We start from the raw sequence: 26,057 nt of genomic DNA, 5'->3' as shown, positions 1-26,057 counted from the left end.
TGGGGGACATGGGTTCAAATCCCACCACGACAGTTGGTGGAATTTAAATTCAATTAGTTAATAAAAATCTGGAAATGAAAGCTAGTCTCAGTAATGGTGCCATGAAACTATCATCCATTGTCGTTAAAAACCCATCTGGTTCATTAGTGTCCTTTGGGGAAGGAAATGTGCCATCCTTACCTGCTTTGGCCTACATATGACTCCAGCAATGCGGTCGACTCTTAACTGCCCTCTAATCTGGCCTGGCAAGCCAGTTGTCAAGGGCAATTAGGGATGGGCAAAAAATGCTGGCCTTGCTAATTACATGAATTTAACAAAAGCACGTGAGAGAGTCTTGACACCACTGCATGAGGGATTTCTGACACTGCAGTGTGCGAGGGAGTCTACACACCACACATTCAAAACTCCTGAGCTGCTTAACTTTACTCATAAGAAAATTGACTCCTTTCCCTGCTGGTCTAAAGAAATGAGACACAATGGCACAAGGAGGTTGAATTTGCCACTGATTAACACTGTGACAGAAATCTATTTAACACGTTTTAGCCTGGAAATTAAATCCCGAGAGAGATGGTTATGGTACAGGATGCGCACAGTGGCAACTGCAGGTGGACCCCCGAAAGGACCCAAGAGTAAAAAAAAAAACAGCTTAAGTTGGCGCCTTTATTGTGGCTCAGAAACAACATTTAACCCTGAATACAAATTTTAGAAAGAACAATTTCTCAATGTCTGTTTTGAAGAATTTTTATTTTGTTTTTTTTAACCAATGATTATACACTCATCTTCAACACTTTTTTTGTAACAGATTTTTATGAAGATAAATATGGAATCAGTATTTGTTCAGGCTGCTTCCAGTTCAGCACTAAATGTGAATTTTAGTTGATAACCAAACCGTCTCTCCCTTTGAGTGCCACATCACTAAGTAGCTCTTAACTCGACAGCAATAATATGACCTATCAATGATCATTAGACTCGTACGTTAACAGTAGCAAACTACATTGCTTTCACTGTGGGGATGCTAAAATTAGGTGAACTTTCATATTGACAGAAAGTTCCGACATAACATTTATAAAGGCAAGTCACTGGACAAGTTAACACAGAAGAAATGAAAGTGGAAATTGTAAAAATAGTTTTCAATGTCAGTAATTAACAGTGCACAGTCCACTGTAAAGGGGTCAGGCACTGCATGCAAACCATATACCATTTACACAGGTGAGTACCTGGGTTTGAGTAAGGGGGCAGGGGAATGCGTCCTAATCACAATGCTGGTTGATTCAAGTAAACTCTTGGCTCTTTTTCCAGGGTGGAGTTGCAGCTCACCCAGCTGAAAGCAGTTAGCAGCGATGTGGGAATGGGGTTGCAAACCCTCCAGGACTGACCTGGAGCTTCCAGGAATGAAAGATCAATCTCCTGGACATTGCTGTGAGCTTCTCCGGGAGAAAAAAAAATAGGGGCATTTAAAATAAAACTCTGCTTTTTTTTTAAACTTTCATGTATTAGTTATCAAAATATTGATGATGGGGGGTAAAAGCAGTTTGACTGGAGACGGGAGGTCGCATGATGAAACCTCCAGGAATGCACACAACCAGAGTTGGCAACCCCATGTGGGAACAATAAACTGCAGGAGCACCCATGACCTTTTGATCAGATTGCACTGAGCCCGTGTTCTGACCAATTTTGGGAGTGTTTTGACCAATTATGGACACTTCCCCCACTCAAAGCAGATGGAACATGTCCCAGGCTCCTTACTGAAATAAACCTCACTACATTCCCGTGTTTGGTCAAAACAAACCCTGTTCAATATAGGAACTGTACCAAGCCTCTTAATAAGAGGAAAACTGCACATTTAAACAAATATTATACACAGAGAAAGTGGAAGACAAGCTGGGAATGAGGAGGGGAAGTGCATTTGACGGAATGCCCCCAACTGTAATTCTAGTCAGACATCTTCAGAGCAAGAGAGTTTTTTTCAGAAACTTGTTCAAATCATACTTGTCACTTGTGGAAAAGGCTGTCGTGAATACTTAAAGCAAGTCTGCCTGTGTCATTTTGTGTGTGTGAGCAGAGTCTCCGCCCGCTGACTGTAGCTGCCCAGCAGAAGACAGTAAGATGAGCAGAAGAATGGAGCAGCTAGCCACAGAGCTGTTACTGAAGACGCTGCAGTGTATCTTGACTTCAATCGTGTGCTTTGTCGGGCAAAATGCAGTCTGGAACTTGCTACGAGTCAGCAACACACTGGGCAACCTTCTAAAACCACAAGCCCTAAGCAGATCTCTCCAACTGCTGAATCTGTTATTTCTGTCTACCAGCTGAGTTGAGGCCCTGCCGAGCAATATTCAGTTTGTGCTAATCCCTCTAAATTACATTAAATAGCAGTCATGAAAGGGGACCATTTACCTGCATAACAGTGCAGAGTAATCCACTGTGCAGGCAGACTTGCAATTATATAGAGTTTTTCATGACCTCAGGATAAAGCATAGCTACCTGACCCGACGACATGTTGGGTCGGGCACTTAAAAAAATGAAAGGACCCGGTTCGGGTTCGGGTTGGTTGTTGTCGGGTCAGGTTTTAATTTTACACCCGAGCCAGGCTTTACCTCAGGACATAAATATCCTGCTCACAACCTTCTGACTTGGAGGCACTTGAGCCACAGCCAACAGCAGATATTATTATAGGCCTGTGTATTAAAATGGGCATTACTCATTTCACTGCCGTGTACGAGGGAAATAGAGTGGGACGGGGCAGGCTGGCAGAAGTGTGGAACAGGGGTATGATGGGGGCGGGGGGGTGGGGGCGAGGCGGGCGGTTGGCTGGGGAAGCAGTGGATGTCTAGGTTCTGTGACCACAGCATGTGGGTTTGGGATCTTGGCCACCCCACCATCCAACTGCTCAGTCCCGCATTCTCACATTTCCTGTCCCGTGTCCTGCCATCCTTGCCTTGTAACAGGTTTGGCAAAAAAGCAGAAACTACCCCTCCAGATCAAGCATAGCAGTGAGATATAAATAACAGCCTACCTTTACACTCCGCCCTATAACATTACATCATCTCAAAGTGCCTCACATTGCCAGAAAGACAATGCCAGATCTGATTACTGAAAGTTACAATGTGGGAGAAAAAGGGATTGAATGACCCACAAAGTTGTACCTTCACTGATCCGAACCGTTCAAATTGTGAAGCTCACTTCTACAGCTTCTACTGGCCTCCCCCCCGCCGCAGAGTCCTAACTCTACGTAATGCTCAGTTTATCAAGCACCTGATCCTTGGGACAGTGGGGCTCCACTATCTGGCTAGCCAGATAGGAAATACCGGATCTGAAGGAGAGCTGCTGCACTGGGAAGTCTCTGCATAGAGTATAACCATAATTATGCGATTGACAATCCCACGGTGCGAGCTGTGACCTTTTACCTGCTTGTGCTCAGGTCTGGCAGCTTTACAATCGTTACCATGACAACGATGCTGGTTACAACAGTTTCAGGGTGATTGCTACACAGACAGCACTGACGAAAGAAACCTGCTTCACCCCGTTGTCTGCAAATAAACATCAGCTTAAGAAGCATTAACAAAGGGGCATCATTGCAACTCTTGGGCTCCTCCAGGAAGACAGGCTGATTCTCCGGAAGAGGAGTCATTGGGTAGCGTACAGAAGTAGGAACACTGGCTGAATTCTCCCCACCCCCTCATCCCCCAAAACCCCGGGGCATGAGATAAATTTAAAGGTCTTTTCTGCAGAGCCAAAGCGATGTGATTTAACCAGGATTTGATCTCGGCCATTAAATAGCTGTGTGAGATAGTGTAGGTGCAACTCGCACTGAGGAAGCCCTTTTGTATAGTGATTTAGACCTTATTCTGCATGACAGGCAAAAATTCACAGCATCTAGCAACACAGTCTCCAAACTAACCCGTAATAACTAACTACTGTTGTACAGGGAGATTTGATTTTGGTCTTAAAGCACGACAAACAGAATTTTTTTTAAAACAGAAACTAGATCTGATCTTTCGTGACCAGCACATGGTACTTGAGCATAAATGCACACAAGCAGGAGTGTTGGTGGCAGTAGTGTGCACTAACCCTCTGAGTGTATGTGCAGCCCCATGCAGAAATACTGGGATAACAGTGGGCAGGGAACCACAGGCCGATTTCGCCCCCCACCCCCAGCACCCCTCGCCTACCTACAGCCCCAGCTCAGGGAGCACTGAGGCCAGTGACAATGCCCCACCTGGTGCCCCGGCTGAGATTGTATTTAGGTAACTTAGCACAGAGTAGGTGGGGACTGTCCAGTCTCTGGGGCTCGGCATTGCCTTAACACAAGGGGGGGGGGGGGGTGGGGGGAAGAAACTCAGAATCATTTTTGCTAATTTTGCAGGAAAGAGATGTGCATAGAGGGAACGGAAAGGTTATGTAGTGTTCAGAAAGGATTATCAGTCTGATCTAGCTATACACCACAAACTAACACCATAGTAGGCCCTTCCCTAGTGGATGTACCCGAGTGAGAAGATAAAACCAACTCTACAGACCAAGACGGGAGAAAATAAAACAGACCACTGCTCCATAAGAGCTTCATACACAACCTGCACCCCCCACCCCACCACCGAACCTGACAGAATATTTAAGTCAGGGGGAACAATCAGCCTATTCTCACTGGTCTTGTGTTTCCATTGTTCCCCCACTTTCTGTAATCAGAGAGTGCTGGATAATTTAGGTCTCCTGATTGCTATAATATTTGTCCCATTTCTGAGTAACTGACACCACTGCGCATGGGCGCTTTAAGTGAAAGTCTCTTCCTCTCAGTGACATCATTCTGATGTTCAGGATGAGTTGATCGTGGAGGACCAGGAATTCAGAGTGCCAGTCCCCACTGACATCAAATTCCTATAATTCCCAGCTACAAGTAACAAAGCACTCCGATTAGCGGGATAAGAAACTGAATGCAGGCGGCCAGTGGGGGGTGGGGCAAGATTCATAACAATGAAGAGAGATTTTAAGTTTAGGAAAACGATGGCTTAACAAAAAGTGACTTTTGTCACAGCAGGATGAAACTGAAATTCATTGCCAAGCAGACTGAGGGACAGCGGACAGGGTGGGAACCAGACTTTCTATGTGGCGAGGTGCCTACTTCTCGTAATGATCGATGGGGTAATGCTCCCCGTACATCTTCAGGTGCCTCTGCAGCCCCTCAAACTGTTTCTGGAGGACGGCCGGGACTTCTTCATACACATCAGAGAACAAGTGGTCCAGTTTTGGTTTCAGTGCCCGTTCGGCCTCCTCAAAGGCTTCCATCACCTAGCAAAGAGATTGCAACATTTGTCAGTTAAACAGGTGGCATTTCATCTGAGTCGCGATCAGTGAAACCTCCCCACTTCTTTTTAAAATGCATTTTTGTTGCCTCGTTGACCTGTAGCATCAGTGGGCAGAGGACACCCTGGGATCCACCGACACTGCTAAACCAGCTCTCGGTGATGTACAAAGAACAGAGAATGATGTACTTCACTCCATCTACAGCATAATACTGACACAACATCCACCCTCTCCCCACTGCATTCACTCTCTCTTTCACGCACACGGTTCACCCTCTCTCTCGCACACCATCTGCACATAGCAAATTCCTATTATGAGCCAGGGGCTGACTTTCGACACTTCACTGTGCTCCTAGCTGAGGTCAGAAATATGGACACTGCCCATTTCATCAGCAGCTTATGAAGTGGTGATATTGTATCCCCTGTTTGAAACTCGTTGAAAGGACGTCAGCAGACGCACCCAGTCTATTGAAGGGAGACATTGTTTCCACAAGTCAGCTGCCTGGTGTGGAATGTGGGCAATCCCGGGTTCCATGCTAGTTTGGATAACATAGAACTGGGATTATCAGCTTCAAAGTGAGCCTGCAGCTGAGTAACTAGGAAATTAAAAGGAACAGTAACTGCTGATACCTTGCCACCAAGTGCCTTGATACTTCACATAACAAGCTCCTGATCTCAGCCCCGGGTGAGGGGAGGCTACTGAGCACTGGGACTGAAGCCAGGCAGTCATCCCACAGTGCAGCATACAGTATCATCCCATGTTACAGAATATAACTCTCCACAGTAGTAGCACCCACCCATTCTGCTCCTCAGTGAGATCAACCTTTTTCTTTTAACACCCATTTTCCTGCTCTGTCCTCCCTCTCTGAGGCATTGATGCATGCTGGATTACAGTTCCATTGGTCCAGGCACCCACTGGGCCACCCAAATATTCGTCAAGATTAGTACTGAATGGTAGAGATAGTAAAGGCAAACAGAACCAGTCAGATGTTAGACTGGGAGAAACGAGGTTCTGAAAAGCATGACTGTTGACGGCCTGAATGGCCTCTTCTAATTCCTGATCATTCTTATCTGTGAGCTGGCAGGTTATTCCACAAGGGAAATATTACAGGCGAGCTCAGAGTTCGACAACCTGTGGTTCCGTAGTCGCATGTGGCTCTTTAACATCTCATCTGAGGCTCCCAACCCTTTCCAGTTGGGTTGCATTAACATGAAAAAAGCCTAAAAAAAAATTAGGGCAAAGGAAGTTTGTTTTCATTGTGGGGATAAAAACTAATCATTACACTGCACTTTTGCGGTTTCAAATGATTATTTTAACATTGTTCTCTAAATAAACCTGTTCAAGTGGTAGATAATCCCTTTGGTCGGAGGAACAGGTTTTTTGGTAGCGACTCTTGTCATTTCTAATATAGTTGAGATGATAAATTATTCCGAATGTGCTATTAGAAGCTTTTTTATCATGAGAATCAACAGCTGAAAAAATTGTCTTAATTCTATACATTTTAAGTTATAGTATGATTTCACAGACAAAATTATAGTTAAAAAAGTTTTTACAAAGTGCTAATGCAGATAGGTCAATCTTAATTTCGATTTCTTTTTCTATGGATACATAAATTTATTTATTTATTTAGAGATACAGCACTGAAACAGGCCCTTCGGCCCACCGAGTCTGTGCCGACCATCAACCACCCATTTATACTAATCCTATACTAATCCCATATTCCTACCACATCCCCACCTTCCCCATATTCCCCTACCACCTACCTATACTAGGGGCAATTTACAATGGCCAATTTACCTATCAACAGTACATATATTTTATTACATATACAAATGATGCATTTTGCCATAGACTCTTGGCAATTTGCCAAGTATTTGGTTTAGAAATGCCAAAATTTCATCTAGCAGCTCCCAATAGTTTTTATTTTCAGCAAACTTCTAAAAATAGGCTCAGGGTAAAAAAGATTGCCGACCCCTGGGTTGGCTCATCTAATACCAACCCAACAATGATCAGGAATCTGAGCTGATTTCTCCCCACCAGCATGGAGGTTAACTGTGGCTCTCCCACAAGATCCTAGAAGCACAGAAACAAGGGGAGACCATTCAGCCCCTCGAGACTGTTACCTCAGCTCCATTTGACCGGTATCCCTTGATATCCTTACCTAATAAAAATCTGCTGAAATCAGTCTTGAAAATTACTAATTGATCCCCACCATCCAGTTGGGGAAACAGAGTTCCAGATTTCCACTATCCTTTGTGTGAAAACAACATTTCCTGATTCCTGGCTCTTATTTTGAGACTGGGTGCCCCCTTGTTCTGGATTGCTACACCAGGGAAATAGTTTCTCTGTCTCTACCCTATTGGATCCTTTTACCATTTTAAACACCTCACCTTCCAATCTCAAAGGAATGCAAGCCCCAATATCATTCTGGTGACTGTAGCCCCTCCCAGACCAATATATCCTTCCTGTAGTGCAATCCCCAAAATTGAATGCAGTACTCCAGATGGGGTCTGACCAAGGCTCTATATAATATAGCATCAATTCATCCCCTTTGTATTCCAGTCCAAGTGTTATAAAGGCCAACGTTCCATTAGCCTTATTGACTGCTTTTTGTACCTGTCTTCTGACTTTCAGTCTGGCCTTCCAAATCCCTTTGCTCTTTCACAGTTTCTCACCGTGAAGAAAATATTCCCATTTGTCTTTCTCAGATCTAAAGTGGATGAGCTCACACTTGTGAACATTAATCATCTGACTCACCATTGACCAAGAGTTGGATGTTTGAAACTGATGGGCAGGAAAGAGCAGCTGATCCAACAAGCCGAGCACACACCATCATGTCAGAGCATCATGACTGGACGCTTCTTCCCTCCCCTGCAACTCCCTCTCGAAGCCACATAATCTCCCGACTTGAGGCAAAGAAAAGGAAAAAAAAAATGCAGGACCAATAGGAGAAAAAAAAAACAACTCTGGAAAATTCCTCCCTGGCTCGTTCAGACAATCAAAACCAGTCTAGGAGATCACATGGACCAAGTGGGAGCTTCTTTACATGTGTTGTATGGCTGAGTACACAATGCAAAAACCACATGCTACTGGCAAAACTAGGATTTTCAAAACCAGATTCAATCAGAATGCTGTAATTCAGCCTCAGCTCTAACTGAGCAGTTGCTAAAAAAAGTTGGCACTTCTATAGAGTCTTCTCGACTTCAGGACACCCCAAAGCATTCTACAAGTAGTTGCCGTTGCAATGTAGGGAAATGTTTAGAAGGTTTAGTGCAATGTTGTGCCGCTGCCCGGGGCAATACCTACTTGCTTCCTGGACTGCTTCCTCCATGCTTTTTCCTGGTCCTCATCCCACCAGCCCTTGTTCACCATGTAATGTCTTAGCCTGGAGATGGGGTGGTCCTGTTTGTCCCAGTAGTTCACTTCGTCCACAGATCGATAGGCTGAGCTGTCATCGCTGGTACTGTGATGGCCAATCCTGGAGTGATTCAGAACACAATTCGGCAATTAGTCTCAGCGCTTTGTTACAAATCCCCTTTTATCTCTCCTTTCTCTTCTGAATATATAGACTCCTTGCTTGGATACAGTCACACGGGCATAGATCACCATCTGATATCATCCCTGGTTTCTGTATGAGCTGTGACAGTGAATGTTCAGCAGGCTATCCGACTATGGGGCATATCACAGCTTAATGTTCAAATGTGCACTGTGGAGCTGGAGTCCCTGGACCAGGAGCAGGAACCCTAGCTGATTTTCACCTCTTCTGCTTACAGGGGCACTGAGTCCAATTGATGCAATCTGACAGCTGGTCAGCGATTTCAGTTAACTATTGCACTATGGCTCAGCGGGTAGCAATTGTACCTGTGAGTCAGAAAGTTGTGGGTTTGAGTCCCAGTTCAGAGACCTAAGCCCATAACCCAGACTGACATACTCAACTGTGCTGAGGGAGTGCTGCACTGTCCAAGGTGCCGTCTTTTGGATGAGACGCTAAACCAAGACGCCATCTGCCCCTCAGGTGGATGAAAGAGATCCCACGCCACTATTTCAAAGAAGAGCAAGGAAGTTCTCCCTGGTAGCCTGCCCAATACTTATCCATCAACCTACATCACTAAAACATGATCTGGTGATAATCTCATTCTTGTTTGTGGGAGTTTTCTGTGTGCAAACTGGCAGTTGCGTTTCCTACGTTACATCAACTACGCTTCAAAAGTATTTCGTTGGCCCTAAATCACTCTGTGACGTCCAGTGGACGCGAAAGCTGTTGTTTGATTGCAAGTCTTTTTTTCAATGATTGAGTGTATTGAACCTGGACTACTGAGTTCAAAGGCAGAAGGGTAACCAGCATACTGCCCCTGCCATTGGCAGATATCTGACAGCAGGGTGCAGCAGGTGATGTACGGTGCAAAGAGCCAACAGCGGGGATTTATCTAGGCTGTCACTTTGTTGTAGTACTGAATGAGTGCTGCACTGTCCGAGGTGCCATCTTTCAGGTGGAGCGTTAAACTGGGGCCCCATTTGTCCATTCAGATGGACGTAAACATTAGGTCGGCCTCAACTGGAGTATTGTGTTACATGGATATACTGGAAAAGTTCTCCTTAGAGAAAAGAAGATTAAGAGGAAATTTGATAGAGATGTTCAAAATCATGAGGGGCCTGGCCAGAATAGATAGGGAGAAACTCTTCCCCCCTGTCCCCCCGCCCTTGGCAGAAGGGCCGGGAACCAGACGCAACCGATTTAAAGTGATTGGCAAATGAAGCAATGTTGACATGAGGAAAAACTTTTAATTTGAACACAGTGAGTGGTTAGGATCTGGAATACACTGCCTGAGATTGTGGTGGTAACAGATTCAATCATGACCTTCAAAAGAGAATTGAATAATTATCTGAAAGAATAAATTTGCAAGGCTATGGGGAAAAGGGGGGGGTGGGGAGTGGGACTAGGTGAGTTGTTCTTGCAGAGAGATAGCACAGACACGACAGGCCGAATGGCCGCCTTCTGTGCTGTAACCATTCTACAATTCTAAAACATCGCATGGTATTATTAGAAAAGGTGCATGGAGCTCTCCCGAAGTCCTGCTAATATTGCTCCCTCAACCAACACTAGTAAGTAAATTAACTAATCCTCTATCGCATCACTTTTTGTAGAACTTTACCATTTTCAAATTGTCTGCAAATGACAGTGCTTACAATTCAATAACAACTGATTGGCTGTAAAGTGCTTTGGGATACCTCGAGGATGTGAAAGGCGCTATATAAATGGAAGCTTCTATTTGTAGCTTGCAACAAATAACTAAATATTGCATGCATCGATTCAATTCCGACTAGGAGTTCTCTGCATCGCTTCCTTGGGAAAGGCAGTGCTTTATCATGTGGGACAGCACTTTGACTTCAGAACGAAATGATGAAAGCTCACAGACCTGAAACGTTAACTCTGCTTTTCATAGAATCATAGAGAGATACAGCACTGAAACAAGCCCTTCGGCCCACCGAGTCTGTGCCGACCACCCATTTGTACTAATCCTACATTAATCCCATATTCCCTCTCACATCCCCACAATTTTCCTACCACCTACCTACACTAGGGGCAATTTACAATGGCCAATTTACCTATCAACCTTATAGTCTTCGGCTGTGGGTGGAAACCGGAGCACCCGGCGGAAACCCACGCGGTCACAGGGAGAACTTGCAAACTCCGCACAGGCAGTACCCAGGACTGAACCTGGGTCGCTGGAGCTGTGAGGCTGCGGTGCTAACCACAGCACCGCCCCTTCTATCCCCACAGATGCTGCCTGACCTGCTCAGTATTTCCAGCACTTCCTATGTTTCTTTATCATATGTATTCAAGTAGCGGCTTGCATCCATGTGTAAATGGGCTTGCGCTGGCCAGTACAAAGCCTCTTTTTAAAATGCTGCACCTGCTCCGGTTTGGACTGGGTGAGGTTCATTGCTGCAATTCTGGAGCAGGATGACAGCAGACTGAAATAACTCTCCTCGACTGATTCTTTCTGTTTGACTATCCTGGGTGGTACAGGATTAACATTTCACAGCTCATGAGGTTTCTGAAAGGGACAGTATTGAATGAATATTTGATGTGTAGATCAAACTACTTACTCAACAAAGACAAATAGGCACCGAGACTCAGCAATGAACAATATTTCACACGTAAACATCTTGGCTCTCGAGTGACAAAGCGATGAATTATTGAAGACCAGAACGAGACAACTTTAACCCATCCTTTTTCAGAGCATGACAGCCCCTCATTTTACTTTCATTTTTAGTTATTTTTTCTTTTTTACAATCTTTTTTTTGCATTTATTTCATTTCATCTTAGTTTGTTCAGTTTGCTTACCCACTGTTTTTTTTAGGTTTGCACTTGCTGCTGTCCAATATTCAGTCCGTTAACACCTAATCTGTACTAATGCTTTGTCTTTCAACACACCATTAACATATTGTTTGCCTTTGCTCCATGACCTTTTGGTCAGCTACGTGGCCTTGTCCAATCTACACCTTCTCCTTTGTTATCTCTTGCCCCACCCCCACCTCACTTGCTTATAACCTGTGACTTTTCTAATATTTGTCAGTTCCGAAGAAGGGTCACTGACCCGAAAGGTTAACTCTGCTTCTCTTTCCATAGATGCTGCCAGACCTGCTGAGTGGTTCCAGCATTTCTTGTTTTTATTTCAGATTTCCAGCATCCGCAGTATTTTGCTTTTATTTAACCCATCCTTGTCCAGTGGGAAACTGGCATGATCAGATCAGCTTCCCATTTTACAGAAATCAAACCAGATGGCTGATGTGCTCGCCCGTTTAATACTGTGTGGGTCAGCCCACTGCTGGACTGAGATATTTCCTTTTAGTCTGCCAGATATAAGAACCACCAATGTCCGAAGGCACTTCACAGGAGTGTAATCAGTCAAAAATAAACTGACACTGAGGAAATGAAGGCGACTAAAAGCTTTGTCAAAGAAATAGGTTTTAAGAAATGTTTTAAAGATAAAGGTGCAGACTGCAGAGCTTAGGGCTCAGGTAATTGAAGACATGGCCGCCAATGGTGGGGTGATTAAAATTAGGCTGTGCAAGAGGCCAGAACTGGAGGAGTGCAGATATCTTGGAGAGTTATAAAGCTGGAGGAGGTTACAGAGAAAAGGAGGGGGTGAGGCCATGGAGGGATTTGAATACAAGGTTGAGGATTTTAAATTTGAGGCATTGATGGACCAGGAGCCAATGTAGGTCAGCAAGCACAGGGATGAACAGGATGTGGTGTGAGTTAGGATAAGAGCAGAAGAGTTTTGGGTGAGCTCAAGTCTATAGAGGGGTGGTAGACAATCTGACGTAAAAGGATTCCAGGCAAAATGCTCACAGAGAGGGTTGGCTGGTGTGGGAAATGAAAGGTTGGGCAGTCAGTGATGAATATTCATGAAATTGTCACTAAGAGATTGAGGTAGGAGAATTTCCTTTTTGCAGAGGATTGACAGAGTAAGTATTTTGCAGAGAACCTTTACATCCAGCAGACAGGGGAGACTGTCATCCCATCAGTCTGGGATGTGTTTGAACCATAGTTTAAGAAGTGAATGGTCGGTGCCTTAACCCACTGCACCGACCAGTTCCTTCATTGTCGTGTTTACACAGTGTGGCGTCTGCAGAAAGGCAGTTACTTGCAAACCTTTTACCTAAATGAGCTAATCCCGTGTCGCAGCACATAGGAGTCGAGACCAAATGTAAGATATTGCGGTTATACAGCAGAGTATTACAAGGTCTATACTTGGCCGGTGGGGGGAGGGAATCATAGTAGAGCACAGAAAGTGGCCACTCTATCATTCAAGTCTGCGCCAGTTCTTTCAAAGAGCAATCCAGTTAGTCCCACCAGACTGCTCTTTCCCCATATTCCTGCAATTCTTTCCCTTTCAACTATTTATCCAATTCAATTTTGAAAGCTACTATTAAAGGAGAGGAACTTGGAGTGGGAGGGGAAGGATCCAGTTGTTGTGGTCCACGTAGGTACCAACGACATAAATAGGACTAGGAAAGAGGTTCTGCTGAGGGGCTATAAGCAGCTCGGGACTAAATTAAAAAGCCCCCAGCGAGTTAACATCTTAGACGGGCAAGGTTGAACAACCTGCCACCTGATCTTTTGTGGAGGAAAATTCCTTCTTCTGAAGACTTGAACGCATGTGAGAGCAGCAGGGAGAAGAAGATCCCAAACAGTGTAGGTGCGAGAACACAGCCCTGTTTCACGCCACTCAGGATAGGAAAGGGGTCTGATGAGGCGCCGCTATGCTGAATTGTGCCTTTCATATTGTCATGGAATGAGGTGATGATACTTAGTAGCTTTGGTGGACATCCGATCTTTTCTAGTAGCACTTAAAGCAGCCTGAAGCGCTGCACAAAGAGCAGCCAGGCGCTGCGCAAACGACTACTGGCAACACCTATGCAGTCATATTCAGCTGGCCTCTGACACTGGAAACATCAGAGGAATGTATGATGGCATTAGGAGAGCTTTTGGGCCAACCATCAAGAAGATCGCCCCCCTCAAATCTAAATCAGGGGACACAATCACTGACCAATGCAAGCAAATGGACCGCTGGGTTGAGCACTACCTGGAACTGTACTCCAGGGAAAATGCGATCACTGAGAGAGACCGCCCTCAATGCAACCCAGTCTCTGCCAGTCATGGATGAGCTGGATGTACAGCCATCAAAATCGGAACTCAGTGATGCCACTGATTCTCCAGCCAGCGGAAAGCCCCTGGGAAGGACGGCATTACCCCTGAAATAATCAAGAGTGCCAAGCCTGCTATACTTTCAGCACTCTACGAACTGCTTTGCCTGTGCTGGGACGAGGGATCAGCACTATAGGACATGCGCAATGCCAATATCATCACCCTCTATAAGAACAAGGGTGACCGCGGTGACTGCAACAACTACCGTGGAATCTCCTTGCTCAGCATAGTGGGGAAAGTCCTCGCTCGAGTCGCTTTAAACAGGCTCCAGAAGCTGGCTGCTCCCGTTGCCAGCTACAGGAGAAATGCCGTGAACAACAGATGCCCCTCTACGTTGCTTTCGTTGATCTCATCAAAGCCTTTGACCTCGTCAGCAGACATGGTCTCTTCAGACTACTAGAAAAGATTGGATGTCCACCAAAGCTACTAAGTATCATCACCTCATTCCATGACAATATGAAAGGCAAATTCAGCATAGCGGCGCCTCATCAGACCCCTTTCCTATCCTGAGTGGTGTGAAACAGGGCTGTGTTCTCACACCTACACCGTTTGGGGTCTTCTTCTCCCTGCTGCTCTCACATGCGTTTAAGTCTTCAGAAGAAGGAATTTTCCTCTACACAAGATCAGGTGGCAGGTTGTTCAACCTTGCCTAAGAGCGAAGACCAAAGTACAGAAAGTCTTCATCAGGGAACTCCTCTTTGCTGACGATGCTGCATTAACATCTCACACTGAAGAGTGGCTGCAGAAACTCATCGACAGGTTTGCGGCTGCCTGCAACGAATTTGGCCTAGCCATCAGCCTCAAGAAAACGAACATCATGGGACAGGACGTCAGAAATGCTCCATCCATCAATATCGGCGACCACACTCTGGAAGTGGTTCAAGAGTTCACCTACCTAGGCTCAACTATCACCAGTAACCTGTCTCTCAATGCAGAAATCAACAAGCGCATGGAAAAGGCTTCCACTGCTATGTCCAGACTGGCCAAGAGAGTGTGGGAAAATGGCGCACTGACACGGAACACAAAAGTCCGAGTGTATCAAGCCTGTGTCCTCAGTACCTTGCTCTATGGCAGCGAGGCCTGGACAACGTATGTCAGCCAAGAGCGACGCCTCAATTCATTCCATCTTTGCTGCCTCCGGAGAATCCTTGGCATCAGGTGGCAGGACCGTATCTCCAACACAGAAGTCCTCAAGGCGGTCACCATCCCCAGCATACACACCCTACTGAGCCAGCGGCGCTTGAGGTGGCTTGGCCATATGAGCCGCATGGAAGATGGCAGGATCCCCAAGGACACATTGTACAGCGAGCTCGCCACTGGTATCAGACCCACCGGCTATCCATGTCTCCACTTTAAAGACGTCTGCAAACGCGACATGAAGTCCTGTGACATTGATCACAAGTCATGGGAGTCAGTTGCCAGCGATCGTCAGAGCTGGTGGGCAGCCATAAAGGCGGGGCTAAAGTGTGGCGAGTCGAAGAGACTTAGCAGTTGGCAGGAAAAAAGACAGAAGTGCAAGGAGAGAGCCAACTGTGTAACAGCCCCGACAACCAATTTTATCTGTAGCACCTGTGGAAGAGTCTGTCACTCTAGATTTGGCCTTAATAGCCACTCCAGGCGTTGCTCACAATCCACTGACCACCTCTAGGTGCTTGCCCATTGTCTCTCAAGACAAGGAGGCCAAAGAAGATAAGCAGCTCGGGGCTAAATTAAAAAGGAGAACCATCTCCGGATTACTACCTGAGCCATGTGCAAATTGGCGTAGGGTAAGTCAGATTAGAGAGGTAAACGCGTTACCAGAGAGGTAAACTGGTGTGGGAGAAATGGGTTCCGATTCACAGGGAACTGGCACCAGTACTGGGAACCTCTTGGTTCATCTGAGGGTTTGAGAGTGTGTCGGGTTCATAGTTGTTAGCTCAACTCCATATACGCAGTGTGTTTATTAAAGGTCAGTTGAATTACCCACAAAACAGTAATGGAAACGTGCATTCATTGTGTCTCTAACACAAACAACGTTTCCAAATTGCCTCCCAAAGCTGAGCCAGGGCAGTAGAGGTTAGGAGGGGTGCTTAAAAGCTCTGTTTAAGGGATGGAATTTGAATAAAGCTGTTAAAGGGTGTTTTTGTGTGGGCTGGAGAATGCCAGGGAGAGATTTATTGTTGAGGAAATTGATTTGAAAGTTTATTACAGGGCTCTGATGAAAAGTCAAGGGGGAAATGTGACTAGTTTTTTTTTGGCCTCGTTTCCTTAACGTATAAATTCCAACAGAACGTTTTTGGTAAGCGGGTATAAGCTGCATCGCCAACTGGCTCAGACCAAACCTTAGCAAATGTACCCTGGCAGCTGGCAATGCCACAGTCGGATGCTGGGCAGCTGTTCAGGGTCATGTTGGGAAACAATGATGTTTATGATGATGATGACAATGCAGTGTTTTTTTTAAATCAAGCACAGACAATGGTTTTATGTCTAAAAATCGGGTTCCTGTGAAATGAGCCATGAGCTGGCTGTGGTTGGCTGTGCAAGGCCAGCGTGACTCGTAATTGGTTTTAGCCGGCTTCTGCATGATGTGTGGGTTTAGTTTCTGGATTACACTTTATTTATTACTGCACACGTACACATACTGCTGGGGATTCTGTGTCTGCAGTTTGTGATCAGAGCTAAGACAGAGAAACTAATGATGCCTCTATTAAAGTAGCAAATTCCTCACCACATCTCCAAGAAAACCACAAAGCAAGAATGAACTATCAAACTGAAAACCTAATGAGCAACGCAGAATCCTTAAACTGCTGGGCGGGGCAGGGAAAAGAGCAGTAGGAGTACCATTATCAGAATAATCGCTCTTGATTTCTAGCCCCCTTTCATTCTATCTGTCTCTCTATCATTTTTATACACAGTTATGTTGCTGGAGCAAAATAAATACTATGAACTTTCAAAAGGGAGTTACATTTTTAAGGCAGAGTTAGACAGATTCCTGATAAGCAAGGGAGTGGAAGGTTATCGGGGTAGGTGGAAATGTGGAGTAATCAGTTCAGCTATGAACTTATTGAATGGCGGAGCAGGCTCTAAGGGCCGAGTGGCCTATTCCTACTCCTAATTCGTATATACTGTATAAAAACTTCCATTTATAGAAGTACTCTCAATGTAGAAAAAAATCCCAAGGCACTTCATAGCAGCATTATTAAGCAAAATTTGACACTGAGCCATATAAGGAGATAGCTGCAGGCTGTAGGAAGATACTGATGGTCTGGTCAGATGGGCAGAAAAGTGGCAAATGGAATTCAACTTGGAGAAGTGTGAGGTGATGCATTTGGGGAGGTCAAACAAGGCAAAGGAATACACAATTAATGGGAAAATACTGAGAAGTGTAGATGAAGTAAGGGACCTTAGAGTGAATGTCCACAGATCCCTGAAGGTAGCAGGACAGGTCAATAAGGTGGTTAAGAAGGCATATGGAATCCTTTCCTTTATTAGCTGAGGTATAGAATACAAGAGCAGGGAGGTTATGTTGGAACTGTATAGCTCATTGGTTAGGCCACAACTTGAGTACTGTGTGCAGTTCTGGTCACCTCATTACAGAAAGGATGTAATCGCACTAGAGAGGGTACAGAGGAGATTTATGAGGATGTTGCCAGGACTGGAAAAATGCAGCTAAGGATAGGTTGGGTTTGTTCTCCTTGGAACAAAGAAGGCTGAGGGGAGATCGGATTGAAACGTACAACATTTTGAGGGGCCTGGATAGAGTGGAGGTGAAGGGTCTATTCACCTTAGCAGAGAGGTCAGTGACGAGGGGAAACAGATTTAAAGTCATTGGTAGAAAAATTAGAGGGGAGATGAGGAAAAGCTTTTTCACCCAGAAGGTGGTGATGGTCTTGAGCTCACTGCCTGAAAGGGCAGTTGAGGCAGAGACTCTCAACTCATTAAAAAGGAGTCTGGATATGCACCTAGAGCGCTGTAAGCTGCAGGGGTATGGACCAAATACTGGAAGGTCAGATTAGAATAGGTGGATCGTTTTTCAGCCAGCACAGATACGATGGGCCAAGTGGCTTTTTCAGTGCCTTAAACTTTCTATGACTGTGTGTGGCACTTTATCAATGCCTTTTGGAAATTCAGGTATACTACAACTACTGGTTCCCCTTTATCTACCCTACTAGTTACATCCTCAAAAAACCCAAATAAATTTGTCAAACAGGATTCCCCTTTAGTAAAACCATGTTGACTTGTTCTAATCATACTGTGCTTTTCTAAGTGCACTGTTAAGGCTTCCTTAATAATAGATTCCAGCATTTCCCAATTTCTGCTGTTAGGCTAACTGGCCTGTAGTTCACGGTTTTCTCTCTCCTTCCTTTCTTGAAAAGCGTTGATCATTTGCAAAAGTGCAGCTCAAATAATGAACTCTAGAACGGAGGACCGTCTTACTTGCATTTTCAGAATTACCTTACTTTCTGTATTGTTATGAAAGTGCCTCCGTTTTGTTAAATATATTTTTTGAGGATTCATTTTTGAAAGGTTGAAGAAATTTTAAACTTTGGGGTTTTCAAAAGAGGTCATGTAAACGCCACTTGACTGAAAAACTGTCCCTGGAAATGTTTTTTTTTAAAAGGGACACTGAGAGGTCTTGTGAGTAAAACAAGCCTTTCTGGGAAACCACCTGACTTCCAGCTCAATAAACAACAGAGAACTTTGGACACCTGGAGAAGTTGTTTACAAAGAAGCGACAGGTCAAGATTGATGGAGGTCAAAAGGTTGACCTCCTGTTGTCGGTTTCGTTTTTGAATTGTTTTGAGTTGGGGTTGAACTGTATAAAAAGGGAGAGAACTTCCAAGGAGGAAAGAGAATTCCCAGGAAAGGAGAGATGACCACAACCCAGCTCAGCTTTCCAGCACCTCTCTAAAAGACCCTGAGAAGTCCACTGTGTCAACTCATCTCATCTCTGGTCTTTGAAGAAAAGCCTGCTACATTAATTCTCAATGCCGCCTGAAAAGAACTGTTCTAAAGGATCCCAGTTACCCAACTACGTGTGCTCGGAGGCCAGGCTGTATGCCAGTTTTGGAACACAACATATCTCATCTGCTGTTTCTTCAAGAATGAGCAAATATTCAGCCCAAGTGTTTTTTTGTCTGTAATTAAGGGATTTATGTTTTTAGAGCTTTATTTTTCCAGTTAACCAATGTGTGTGAGTGTGAGAGGCTAAGATAAAAAGGGAACTTTAATATTTCAATCTGTGTGTTTATGCTTTACTTCATTACTGGTTTTGACTTGTTTTATAATAAACTGATAATTTTGTTGTTTATTAAAGAAACCTGGTTGGTGTGTTTTATTCTGGGATAAAAATAGAGTGTATGAATGACCGTATCGGTAAATGGGAAAATTTTTTAATATATGTTGTGACCTGTGGAGAAATGGAACTAGAATAAATAGTGCACTCCTCCCGCTTCATTCATAACAGTATAATGACTGACTGTAAGGAAGTGAAACTCTGCTCTTTTGGGGATAGCCTCCCTCTTTGCAGTCTTCTTGAGCATCAGCATTCAGTCAAAGTGACTACATCCTGCTCCTAATCTATTGAACTGCATTCAAACGGATAATTGCAACAGGAATATTTGTGAATGAGCACTAGAACATTAAACTGTCGTTACCTTCAGCACATTAGCTCAAACAACCTAAATGCATCATAGGTTAAAATTGCCCTGAATGCCAAGTTTAGCTCAACGGGAGCAATCTTAACATATTACAACAAGGTCCCTGTGCAAATATAATCAGAAAGTCCGAGAAGTGACACAGGGTTTTGTTTCTGTACAGGCGTTGATGGACAAGCTATTATTTCTAGTACTATATGTTTCTCTTAACAAGAAAGTGAGGTTGAATTTGAGTACATTTTAGTATTGTGTGCAGGTTTGGACATCACGATATAGGAAGGATATCGCATAGTACTACAAAGGATTTCCAGAACAGAAACGGGCCATTCAGCCCAACCAATCCATGCTGGTGTTTATGCACCACGAGTCTCCTCAAATCCTTCTGCAGCTAACCTCATCAACAATATCCTTCTATTCCTTGCTCCTTCATGTGCTAATTTAACTTTCCCTTAAATGCATTTCCCAATTTGCCCACATTTTGTTTGCGACACCCTCACATTTAAACAATCATTCTCATATGACTGAAAGTTACCTTCAGATATGCATCTGTAATATATTAATTCTCATTATTTCTTTCTCTCGGTTATCATCTGTGTTCTGTCTAAATTTTTGGTTCTGTCCCTGTGTTTTTCTTCGGTTTTTTATCGCTGCCTGTATCTGTGGTTTTCTGTCGCTATGTATCGCTCACTCAGTCCTTTTGTTCCGTCCCGCTATCTCTGTGGCATTTTTCTGTCTGTTTCTGGTCCTGTGCATCTTTCTCTCCTTCAATGAAACAGCAGCAAAGGAGAAGGCCATTCAGCCCATCATACCTATGTTAGTTCAGAAACCATGTACTCTAATCTCATTTTATCTTCCTACAGTCTTCCTTTTCAAACACTTATAGAATTGTTACAGTCTAGCCCAGTAGTTATTTGTAGTAAGTAATTAAGTAATTCTGATGACCTTCTGAGTGAGAACATTTCTTCCAATTCTTCCCCCCACAACCTCATTACCAATTCATCACATTTACCCTCTTAAAAGCTTTCACAATTTTGTTAAATCTGCTTCCACTTCATTGTTCAAGTGGAAAAGCTCCAGTTTATCAAGCCTTTCTTCATAACGCTAGCCTAATCTAGTGATTCTTTGCTGTTTCATTTCCCTTGACAATGTGGAACTAGCTACCACAAGAGTAGTTGAGGCAAAGAGCATACAAGCATTTAAGGGGAAGTTAGAGAAGCAAGTGAGGGTGGAAGGAATAGAAGGATATCATTGTTGATGGGGTTAAATGCAGAAGGACGGGAGGAGACTTGGGTGGAACCTGTTTCTATACGGTCAATATTTTGTAACTGTGCAATATCCATCCTAGATTGCAATGCCAAGATCTTCTTTGGCCTCCTTATCTCGAGACAATGGGTAAGCGCCTGGAGGTGGTCAGTGGTTTGTGAAGCAGCACCTGGAGTGGCTATAAAGGCCAATTCTAGAGTGCCAGGCTCTTCCACAGGTGCTGCAGAAAAATTTGTTTGTCGGGGCTGCTACACAGTTGGCTCTCTCCTTGCGCTTCTGTCTTTTTTCCTGCCAACTGCCAAGTCTCTTCGACTCGCCACACTTTAGCCCCACCTTTATGGCTGCCCGCCAGCTCTGGCGAACGCTGATTCGTACACATTACAACACTAATTCATCACATCCTAGATTGTGATGGCAAGATAGACATGTAATATTTCACAATTGAATACATTCTTGCGATGTGAGTGTGTTGCTGGCTAGGCCAGCATTTATGGCCCATCCCTAATTGCCCTTGAAGTGGTGGTGGTGAGCCACCTTCTTGTACCCCTGCAGTCCATATGGTATAGTTACTCCCACAGTGCTGTTTGGGAGGGAGTTCAGAATTCTGACCAGCGACAGTGAAGGAAAAGAAATATAGATCCAAGTCAGGATGGTGTGTGACTTGGAGGGGAACTTGCAGGTGGTGGTGTTCCCATGTGTCTGCTGCCCTTGTCCTTTTAAGTGGCGGAGGTCATGGGTTTGGAAGGTGCTGTCGAAGGAGCCTTGGCGAGTTGCTGCAATGAATCTTGTAGATGGTACTCCTGGATCGTGTTGAGCTTCCTTGAGTGTTGTTGGAGCTGCACTGATCCAGGAAAGCGGAGAGGACTCCATCACACTCCTGACTTGTGCCTTGTAGATGGTGGACAGGCTTTGGGGAATCAAGAGGTAAGTTACTTGCTGCAAAATTCCCAGCCTCTGATCTACCCTTATAGCCACAGAATTTATGTGGCTGGTCCAGTTAAGTTTCTGTTCAATGGTGACTTTCAGGATGTTGGTGGGTTCAACCTCACTTCCTTGTTAGAGAAACATGAATTACTGGAAATACAAGAAAGTCCCTCGGTGTATGCACAGAGACGAAACCAGCTAATCATTGAGTGCAGATTCCTCGGAACTGTGAAGAAGTCCCTATTGTAAGGTGAAAGACAATGCAAAGAGAAAGCCAGAGAGGGCAGGGACCAACGAGATGACAAATAATCCAAACTTTTCCCCATTCATTCCAATCTCAGAGTTTGCAGTTCTCTATTAAAGCTCCACTACTATCAAACCTGCAGTCAAATGTTGGCTGTGGCTGAACATTGTCTGACTGCTCCATTATCTGTCTCTCTGGAGAATCATCCCACTATGATTAATCTTGGCTCGGTTGGTAGCAATCTCACTTCTGAGTCAGAAGGTAATGGGTTCAAGTCCCACTCCAGAGATCTGAGTCAAAATCCAGGCTGACACTGCCAGTGCAGTACTGAGGGAGTGCTGCACTGTCAGACATCCTGTCTTTTAGATAATGCGTTAATGCTAGATCCCATCTACCCTCTCAAGTGGATGTAAAAGATCAGAGAATAATATTCAAAGAGGAGCAGGTGAATTCTCCCGGTGTCCTGGCCAACATTTATCCTTCAACCAACATTATCAGAACAGATTATTTGGTAATTTATTCCACTGCTGTTTGTGGGACTTTGCAATGCGCATTTCCTATATGACATCAGTTATTTCAACTTAAAACAGCTGAAATAATTTATTGGCTCTCGGGCATCCTGAGCATGTAAAAGGTGCTAAATAAAAAGAAGCAACTCTGTCCCAGTGATTCACTTCCACCCCCACCCCAACTCCGTGTTTCACCCCATCTCTCTGTGCCAGTGATTCACCCCCCGCCCTCCTCCCATCTCTGTCCCTCTGGTCCTCTCCTCTGCCTCATTCAAGTAACAGGTAGATGCTGTAACAGGGAGACAGGAGAAACTAGGAGCATAAGACCAAATAGGCCAAAAAAATATTAATTCCAACTAATCTTGGAAAATGGATCAATTCAGAGTCGACTGGAACCTGCACTGACTTTCAAAAACAGATCTATATTATTCAAGATGCATCAAAGGACCCCTCACCTATGGTCCTTTCTTAGATACAGGAGTGTAATTATCCATCAGAAGGAGGGGAGTGTGGGTCTACCATTAATCCATCAGTGGGAGCTGTTAAATACTTGCTAGCATTTGCTGATAGAATCATTAACGGGCATTATACAGGAGCCAACCTCCTGTGTATTTACCTATAGGTCATGGCCTCGATGAGGAAGGGCTGGTTTTCTGCTACTGCTCTGCGCCGTGCCTCTTTGGTGGCGTTATAAACAGCAAAGACATCATTCCCATCCACTCTGATCGATATTATTCCATAACCGGGGCCTCTGGCAGCTATTAGGACAGAGAGAAGGAGTTAAACAATGCAGGTGATCCCAGAGATCCAGAGGATGTTGCAATGGTTTAGCCTTGGCAGGGAGCAGTCAGCAGCTTGTTTTATACTCCACAATATTATCCTTCATTGACTTCAATAAATATTATTAGGCAGAGTGTAAAACAGGCATCTCACCCACCCCAACTCCCAATACCAACCGATCCATCGCCTCTGTACTTCACATTCAATATTCTGGACACCAACGTTTAGGAAAGATGTCAAGGACTTGGTGAGGGTGCAGAAGAGATTCACTAGAATGGTACCAGGGATGAGGATCTTCAGTTACATGGAGAGACTGGAGAAGCTGTGATTGTTCTGCTTCGAGCAGAGAAGGTTAAGAGGAAATCTGATAGGTGTTCAAACTGTTTCCAGTGTCATAAGGGTCAGTAACCAGAGGACAAAGATTTAAGGTGATTGGTAAAAGAACCAGAGGCCATGTGCACAATCATTTTTTTTTTTACAGAGTAAGTTGCTATAATTTGGAATACACTGCCTGAAGGGTGGTGGAAGCAGATTCAATAACTTTCAAAAGGGAATTGAATAAATACTTGAATAGGAAAAATTTGTAAAGTTATGGGCCAAAAGTGGGGATATGGGGCTAAATGGACACCTCTTCCAAAAAGCTGGCACAGGCACGATAGGCCGAACAGCCTCCTTCTGCGCTGTATCATTCTTTGATTCTATAAAGACCTTTTGATGCCATCACCACCTCTCCACTACACTCCCAATACCTACCGATGCCATCGCCTCTGTACTGCTCATGAGTTGGCGTTGAGATTGCATAGCCATTGTTCCTGCAGAAGAATACGATGGGACACTCTAGAGTGGCTGAAAAATTGAAACCAGCGTGAGCGTCTCCTTCACTCGCAGCACCTTCTCCGAAGTAACAGATGACTGCACGGTCTTCCTGGCTAATTTTGTAGGCGTATGCAGCCCCAACAGCTAGAAGCAGAAAGCAGGCAGGGTGTCAGAGAATTCAAACAGGAGGGACTGACCTGCCATTATGTGGAGGGGGAAAAAACAAAACAACGTTATGGAAGGACCAATCACCCCTCGGGCTGGCATTCTGTGCCCCCCCCAAAACACCGCCACCCTCACCCCCTGCCCCACGACAGTGCCAGTATGGGCCTAGGGGCATACACCTGGGGCAGCAAGGGGACATGAAGCAGGCAAATACAACTGCAGAATGGAGAGAAAATAGGTTTTCAAAGATAAAGTGCCACTAGCACAAGATAAACAGTGTGAGGACGCTGGGCTGGCTGAGGGTAATCCCGATCTGGCAGAGGAGCACAACACCCAGGGAAAGGAGTGTTATACCCAGGGAAGGGGTTAAGTGAAGAGAGGGAAGGGGGATTAGGCACTGTACCCGGGGGAAAGGGGCAGAGGAAGGGCGCTGTGCCCAGGGAGGGGCGCTGCAGTCAGTCTTGTGAACACTCGAGTTCTGCAGGCCGTTTAGTAGCTTCCTGTTTGTAAGTCAAGCACTCTGCTGGCATCTAGTGGGCAAACCCCTGTGAAACATCTGTTTAAATAAAGTGTGGGAGGGAGGGAGCCAAAGGGGAAATTTTAACCTAAACCGCTCGGCGAGAGGCTGGCGGCGTTAGATTGGTCACACATTTTATAAACAGTCCAATTTTACAGTGAAGGCGAGGGAGCAGGAGAGTGAAGGAGGGATAAGAAAGAGTGACGGAGGGGTAAGAGAGGGTGAAGGTAGTTAGAATGTAAATTCTTACCCTGGGGTATTTGTGTCGCCAAGGGAGATGAGATTGTAACAAAACAGAGATCCTTGCTGCCGTAGTGGACAGGCATCTGACGCCCCTTACCCACATCTTTGGCACTGGCATAGCACTGTGCCATGAAGAGCTCCAGTGGGAAGCCTCGGTACATTAAGACGCCTACGAAGGGGAGAAAATACAAGTAAGTTAGAGAAAGAGAACAGGCGATTACACAGTGCCCCACCACTTCTCTAGGGTGCCACAGAGAGCTGCTTGTCCCCAGTGAGTAACTTTGAAGCCCAATAACTGTTGTTAATTGGGAGCCAAGACAAGCATACCAAGATCCTGCAAACTGCACATGAGACGAATGATGAGATAATCTATTGTTTTAGGTGATATTAACTGAGGAAGGAATATTAGCCAGGACGCTGGGAGAACTCTATCCTCTTCCTCAAACGCTACCATGTGATCTTTTACACTCACCTGAACCACTAAGACAGGTAAGTAGGCACAGAACCGACAAGGACACTTTCTCTCTCTGCCGTCCACAAAACCAGTGGGGTACATTAGCTCCGTTGGATCACCCTTATGTTGTGTCAGGGCGGAGAGGATGGCCTGGGAAGCCTCCCTCTGACTTGCACTGCTGGGGAAGCTAATCATGGAATCATACAATGCAGAAGGAGGCTATTTGTCCATCATGCCTGTGCCATCTCTTTGAAAGAGCTATGCAGTTAATCCCATTTCCCTGCTCTTTCCCCATAGTCCTGCAAGGTTTTCCAATTCCCCTTTTGAAAGTTACTATTGAATCTGCTCCCACCACCCTTTCAGACAGTGCATTTCAGATCATCATAACTCGCTGCATAAAAAATTCTCATCTCCTCTCTGGTTCTTTTACCAATTATTTTAAATCTGTGTCCTCTGGTTACCGACCCTTCCGTCACTGGACACATTTATTTA

At 44.9% G+C, this 26,057-nt stretch overlaps 2 protein-coding genes across 3 annotated transcripts in view; one reads left to right on the top strand and one right to left on the bottom strand.

Annotated features, from left to right (window-relative positions):
- Positions 1-26,057, top strand: part of LOC137353094 (N-acetyllactosaminide beta-1,3-N-acetylglucosaminyltransferase 2-like) — an 81,282-nt gene that overhangs the window by 43,147 nt on the left and 12,078 nt on the right. Inside the window, exon 1 of one of the 2 annotated variants that reach the window (XR_010969811.1) lies at positions 21,369-21,837. The exons of the other annotated variant lie outside the window; for it this stretch is intronic. The gene's annotated coding sequence lies outside the window, so the exon portion shown is untranslated. Of the gene's footprint in view, positions 1-21,368; positions 21,838-26,057 lie in introns of those variants that run through there. 2 annotated transcript variants of the gene reach the window in all.
- The window catches only part of bckdha (branched chain keto acid dehydrogenase E1 subunit alpha), a 38,032-nt gene continuing 12,702 nt past the window's right edge, over positions 728-26,057 (bottom strand). The window contains exons 5-9 of the mRNA XM_068019076.1: positions 25,119-25,280; positions 24,124-24,330; positions 23,207-23,348; positions 8,602-8,773; positions 728-5,280 (exon numbers count right to left, since the gene is read on the bottom strand). Coding sequence (XP_067875177.1) covers positions 5,110-5,280; positions 8,602-8,773; positions 23,207-23,348; positions 24,124-24,330; positions 25,119-25,280 — 854 coding nt within the window. The 3' untranslated portion in view covers positions 728-5,109. The remainder of the gene's footprint in view (positions 5,281-8,601; positions 8,774-23,206; positions 23,349-24,123; positions 24,331-25,118; positions 25,281-26,057) is intronic.

Source organism: Heterodontus francisci, chromosome 40 (genome assembly GCF_036365525.1).
Source record: "Heterodontus francisci isolate sHetFra1 chromosome 40, sHetFra1.hap1, whole genome shotgun sequence".
NCBI classification, from domain to species: domain Eukaryota; kingdom Metazoa; phylum Chordata; class Chondrichthyes; order Heterodontiformes; family Heterodontidae; genus Heterodontus; species Heterodontus francisci.
Note: the sequence above shows the minus strand (reverse complement) of the source record. Positions and strands in the feature narration are given on the sequence as shown.